Source organism: Lactuca virosa, chromosome 5 (assembly GCF_052849685.1).
Source record: "Lactuca virosa cultivar CGN04683 chromosome 5, Lactuca_virosa_CGN04683_v6, whole genome shotgun sequence".
In the NCBI taxonomy this organism is placed as follows: Eukaryota; Viridiplantae; Streptophyta; class Magnoliopsida; order Asterales; family Asteraceae; genus Lactuca; species Lactuca virosa.
This window is the reverse complement of record NC_136430.1, coordinates 314,167,467-314,174,107: the sequence shown is the minus strand read 5'-3', so window position 1 is coordinate 314,174,107 and position 6,641 is coordinate 314,167,467. Positions and strand designations below refer to the sequence as shown.

Genomic DNA, 6,641 nt, shown 5'->3' with positions numbered 1-6,641 from the left:
CATTGAACTTTCGAAGGGTTGTAGATGCGCTTTTCCAAACTAACACCCAACACAAATAATATCCTTTCGGATTTCTAGTTGAGGAAGTCCTTTAACAATCTATCTCTTCATCATCAAGTCAAGTTTATCATAGCTCACGTGACTTAATCTCATGTGCCACAGGTCTGCATTTTGGTTGTTTTTTTGTCTTTTCTACATACGCCGTCTCAGCCGACATCACATAAATCGAATCAGCCTGTCGTCCCTTTAGTATAGGTTTTGATCGAGTTTCGAATTCTTTGAAGATCTTCACATCATTCGGACCAAACAACACATAGTGACCAGATGAGGCCAATTGTGAAACTGAAAGAAGATTATTCTTCATACCCGGAACGTGGTAGCCACTTTCAAGTCTCAATTCTTTGTTATCTTCTGGAAGAAACAATACATTTCAAACATGTGCAATTGAGAGTTTAGAATTATCGGCTATCACAACCACCCGATTACCGCCATGATTGATAGAATCTTGAAGTTTCTCACGCTCTCTGGTCATATGGTTTGAACATACAAAGTCAGCAATCCATTCATCAAGACTATCTTCATTATTTTCAGCGGTTGCACTAAACGCCACTTTGTCCTTGACTTGTGCATACAAAGCTTCTGCGTCCTAGTCTTCTTCTTCTTGCGATGCTGCAATATTACCCTCTTGAAAATGTTCTGATCGACAGTTGTGTGCCATATGTCCCTTGCGGCCACAATTATGACACTTGAAAGGAAATCGTTTTTTGGAACGATGGTTCTTTTGTTTATCCTCATATTTTTCTCCTTTTTCAAACTTACAAGTCTTTTTCCCCGACTCATAGTTTCTGTTTTTATCAGAGTTCTTTTTGTAGTGCTGACTAGACTGTGATCGATACTTTCCTTTACCTTTTTCTGCATAGAGGATTTCTTCATCAGTTTTAATCGAGGCCCTACTCATCTTCTTCACTAAGGCTTCCTATCCGACTAAGAAATTCTCAAATTCAACGAGAGAAGGTTGAGTGGCCCAACCTTGAACCGTTGCTACAAAGCTTCTGGATTTTAGTTTTCGACCGTGAATTATACTCCTTTTCATCCTTTTTTTCACTTATCTATGACTGAGGATCAAGCTATGTTATATCTCTACACGTAGACTTTAGGTTGTGAAAGTATTGGGGAATTGTTATATCCCTCTGAGACACATATAGTAATTTATTCTCAAGAAGTTGTAACTTAGCATCATTCTTCTTAGATAAAAGGGCTTTCAACATATCCCAAGCCTCTTTTGGAGTCACTACATCTCTGATATGTTCTAGAATATCTTATTCAACTGTTGTTTTTAAAACGAACATGGCCTTGCCTGTTTTAATCTTCCACTTGCATAAGTTTCCATGGTTGTGTTCTGCCTCCGGTTAACTTGTCTCTGACCCATTTACAACTTCCTAAAGATCTTGCCCTTGCATGTATGACATGATGCAGGTAGACCATGTGTTGTAATTTTGGTTGTTAAGTTTCTTCACTCCACCGGTAGTTTGAAGGTTAGCCATTAAACCAAGCTCTGATACCAGTTTGTTGAACTTGAAGGATAAAAGAACACACTTTTACACACTGTAAGAGTACACAGGAAAACACAAAAAAAAGGAAAAACTACTTTAGCATGAAAACAAAAAGAATGAAAAACTATTTTAGCATTGCCTTATGAGACTTACACGAAAAAAAAGGTTAGTGACAACTACAATGTAACTTCTACTAATAAAGTAATTGCCCACCAAGAAAAGATAAAAACTGAAAATTGAACATAAAGAAATAAACATAAAATTGACCAAGTAACTCGTGCACATGCATTTAAGTGTTGTACTATTGCATTTAGGTGTTGTACTTTTAACATTGTCCACGTTAATTAAAAGATATATAAAAAGAGTACGCTATCATTATGAAATATTTCTTATAAAGTTATTATCGTTGAACCGACGATAACTTCAAATGTTGTTGCATCCCTTTTTATTGTTGAAATTTAGTCAAATAAATAATATGAATGGTAACAATGACAAGTTAAGACGGTATGATATAATGATCACAACAAAAATGGCACATTATTAATGGTGAGATGCAATTGTAAAACGACAGTTTTAACCACATTCAACAAATAAGTCCATTTCCAAATGTAACAAATTGCATACAAATGGTAGCAATACATTAAGTTTCGTCCATTGTCCAAAAAATGTCAAAAGCTCATAATAAGCCATGTATCTCTGCGACATTTGTTTACCATCAAATTAACATCACAAAATATATTAATATATCGCTTTTAAGTTGTATCTTGTAACCAAAAAATTATTATATTGTATAATGATATAGTTGCATTATAATTTGTGGATTAATTGCAGACATCTACAGTTGAGGCACATGCATCCTATATCTTCTTATAAGATGAATTGAGTCTCCTCTTCGACATTAGCAATACCACCTTCCTTCAACCTTACACACACACCAAGGTGAAAACACGCACACAAACTATTGAGAGAATGAAGAACATGATAATAGTCATGTTTATAATATTTGGTATTTCAGAAGCACGACTGAAAGTAGGGTTCCACAGAAAAACATGCCCAGACGCCGAGTCCATTGTTGGTGGGTTTGTAAGGGATGCAGCTCAGTTTAACCCACAGATTCCTGCTTTCATGCTCAGGCTTCACTTTCATGACTGCTTTGTTCAGGTTCTTTCAGTTCCCTCTCTCACGCTTTCTAGGGTTCATCCGGTACTTACGATATGAACCACTCGTTTGATTTTCAGGGTTGTGATGGGTCAATTCTAATAGATAATGGACCAATTTCAGAAAAGCTAGCAGTAGGGCACCAAGGAGTGAAGGGTTTTGATGTGATAGAGAATGCAAAAGCTCAGTTGGAGTTTGTTTGCCCTGGTGTTGTTTCTTGCGCCGATATTGTTGCCATAGCTGCTAGAGATGCTGTTGCTTTTGTATGTCACATGCTTTCTCTTTTTTCTATATCTCACACAGTTACACCTTGAAGTGTGTGTTTGTGTGGATGATTTGATTTTGATGTTGGTGGCAGACTTTTGGTCCAATTTATGAAGTTGAAACCGGCAGGAAAGATGGGTTTGTTTCCAATATCTCATTGGCTGACAATATGCCTGATTTCAGAGACTCAATTCATCTTCTCAAAAAGAAGTTCTTTGACAAAGGTCTCACTGAGAAAGACCTCGTGGTTCTCACTGGTACTCTTTCTCTTTCTTTCTCTCTCAAGTCTCAATATGAATTGCGTGTAAGTGTATATAAATATATATATCATGCAGATTCGATGGGTTTGTTTAGTTGGTAGACATTTTGAGAGGTATGAACATTGGGGATTTGGCTACTTTGTTTTGATATTAAATATCAAGCATAATAATAAAGGAAATATTCTTATTTATTTTATGCATGGTAACAAATGTTAGGTGCACATACTATTGGTACAACCGCATGCTTCTTCCTTATGGACCGACTCTACAACTTCGTGCCTGGTGGGGGTCCGGATCCAAGTATAAATCCGGATTTCCTACCTGAACTTATGGAAACTTGCCCACCGGAGGGAGACATAAACTTTAGGTTACCGATTGATCATGATAGTGGAGAGAATTTTGACAATGGGATCCTACAAAACATTAGGAGCGGCTTTGCAGTGCTACAATCAGATTCAAAGCTCTTGGATGATCCAGAGACCAAGCAAATATTGGATTCGTACTTCGGGTCTACTAACCAATCGTCTTTTGAAGCAGATTTTGTGACGTCCATGGTGAAAATGGGTCGTGTTGGAGTTAAGACCAGTTCAAAAAGAGGAGAAATTAGACGTGTGTGTAACACGTTTAATGATTAATAAGACGTTTTTCCGTGTCAAAAGTAATAGTAAATTTAATTAGACGTGTGTGTAACACGTTTAATGATTAATAAGACGTTTTTCCGTGTCAAAAGTAATAGTAAATTTTATACTCTATATGAATTTAAAAATCTTTGATGCCTTTTTATGTTTTTATAGTAAAAAATGTGTAATTATAGTGTTGTAAATGGTTATACAGAAACTGCCTAAGATATTTGTTAGGCGGTCAAATAAGGCGGAGTCGGTCAACATCAAACTAGGCGGAGCTAGGCGGCCGGAATTTCCAATTTTTAAAATTTCGAAATTTCAAATATTACGTCAAAATTTTTAAATTTGCAAAATTTAAAATTTATATATTTCGAAATTTACCAATTTTTTAAAATTTTGAAATTATAAAATTTTTAAAATTTAAAAATAAATCCTAATACATTTAAAGGTCTCCGCCTAGGAAATAGTAAACTGAAAATCAGGGACGGAACACAAACAATAATGCTAGAGGGCCGAAACTTAAACCTCAGACAAATTATATAATGAAAATTAACCTATGATTACTACATTTTCATTTTAATATTAACTACATGAAAAAATTAACAAACATTAAATGAAAATAATAAAACATTGATTTTTAAAAGAACTAGTATTTTGTTAAAAATAAAAAATAAAATAAAAAACTAATAATCTATAATTTCTTTACCACTCCAAAGTTAATGTCTTTTTTATATTAAAATTTGGTTCATAGAATCTTTAAAAACTAATTTAAGATCTTATCTATTTTTTTAAAGCTTGAAAATTAATCGTCTTTCCAAAAATAAATAGATTTTGAAATCAAGAATTATTTGTAAATTGTAATATATCTAGATATGTAGATAACACTGTTTATTATTATTATTAATTTGTACTTTTATAGCTCTGATAGAGGCTACAACCTTATAGATACACAGCTAGATTACTTGTTCCAAAGTTTTTACTGCATTACTAAGTCATGTCATATTAATATTCTTAAATACAATTTTTTTTTAACCGGGTTCAGATATACAAATGAGAGTCTATTAGGTTTGAGCGACTGAAAGAGATATAAAGGTGATGTGTACCTCATTCCGACGGAGAGGAAAGCACGAACAATAGAAGGCAATACTTCTACCGGCATTTGGCTCCAGTAACTCGGCGAGGATAGAGGACAAGAAGTAGGTGGGGAAGAGACAACTAACTTGGCGAGGAGAGAGCAAAAGGCCTGATAAGTTGCATTGCGGTGGTCCGATGGAAGAGTTACGTTTTCAAATGCGGGAAGATCTAGCCTGAATATTCTGATTTAAGTCGGATTAAAAGCTCTGGTGAGTTGCATGGCGGTGGTGATAACATTTAGGGTTTTCTTTTGTTTTGAAGATTGGAGTCCGTAATTGAGTTTTTTGGTATTTGTATAGAGTTATTACTTAGTTTTCAATGTTAATTTTGTGTTCGATCTGATAAGATTCATTATTCCTAGTTAAATTAGGTTTCCTTTGATAAGATATTATTTAAATTAATTTTCGATTTGCTTAACTTTTCTTAACTAGACAACGATAGTTATGATTTTTTTTTAATTAGAGAACACAATTACTTGTTTTTTGTAGATAAAAACCTAGAGGGGCCGATTAGTTTTGATTTTCAAATAATTACTATATGATTATTAATTCCAGAAATTCTAATATTAACTAGGTTAAAAAAGTTGGGGGGCCATGGCCTCCCCCAGCCCCTTCTGTGTTCCACCACTGCTGAAAATACTTGGAAATGGAAAATGTATCATGACAATTGAGATTAGTTTCTAATAACACAAAAGACAAAGTACACTGCTATAGTCATATACTATTCAAACACTCTCATCAAAGGATAACCAACCATATTTAAAGTTTTGAACAAAAAGTCAACAACATATTACAATGCTATAATTGTAACAACCTACTAAATCAAATTTGTAATCATTATCGGTGAAACATAGTTCAATGTTATATTGTAACAAAGATGTAAGAAAAATGAAGTAGTGAAACACTAATATAAATACTAATGCAATTGTGTCACACCCCCAAACCAAGGATCGCGGAAACGTCGGGGGGTGGTGGACTTCATGTATAGTATCACAACAACGAGTATAATAGTGCTCAAAGTAAATACAACCATCATAAATATAATTGAAAAAGTTATACCTGATGGGTTTTAGGTAAAACAAATAAACTAGAAACAATTCCTAAGTTCACATGCAACCTACTTTGGATCTATGTTTTAACTATTGAACATACAACTTTGAATTGCAAAACAAGAACCCTAGAGGAGAGAGGCTAATTTCGAAATTAACAAACTAGGGTTTAGGGTTTACATACCTTTCAATTGTTATAGCAAACAATTGATAATCCTCTTGATCTTGATCTTGATCTTCTTGGAAGCTTAGCACCACAAATGTAATGCCTCTAATGGAATCACACCCAAGAACTAGCAAGAAGGAAAGTAGAAGAGAGAGGGGAGGGAGTATGCAATTTCGGCCACTAGGGTTTCTTCCAAAGAATTCAGTACCCAAAATGTGAGCCAGGAGGCTCCTTAAATAGTTGAGGGAACTAGGGTTTAAGGGAAACCCTAGTTATCCTTTGCTTAGGGCCTAAGCAAACCCAAGGGCCTTATCCAAGCCCCTATGGACGAAATTATTAGGGTTTCCCCTAAAGATTTCGTCCACCCTCTTCCAAGGGGGTTCTAGAGCCTTCCACTCAACTATTAGATAATTGCAAACTAGTCCCTGCACCTTA

General features: G+C 34.8%; 1 protein-coding gene across 1 annotated transcript; it reads left to right on the top strand.

Annotated features, from left to right (window-relative positions):
* The first annotated feature begins 2,470 nt into the window (after nucleotides 1-2,470).
* LOC145116860 (peroxidase 43-like) lies at nucleotides 2,471-3,871 on the top strand. Its single transcript, XM_079053175.1, has 4 exons — nucleotides 2,471-2,714; nucleotides 2,792-2,974; nucleotides 3,070-3,232; nucleotides 3,452-3,871. The coding sequence occupies exons 1-4, from the start codon at nucleotides 2,523-2,525 to the stop codon at nucleotides 3,868-3,870; spliced, it is 957 nt and encodes a 318-aa protein (XP_078909301.1). The 5' UTR covers nucleotides 2,471-2,522; the 3' UTR covers nucleotide 3,871.
* Nucleotides 3,872-6,641: the final 2,770 nt, after the last annotated feature.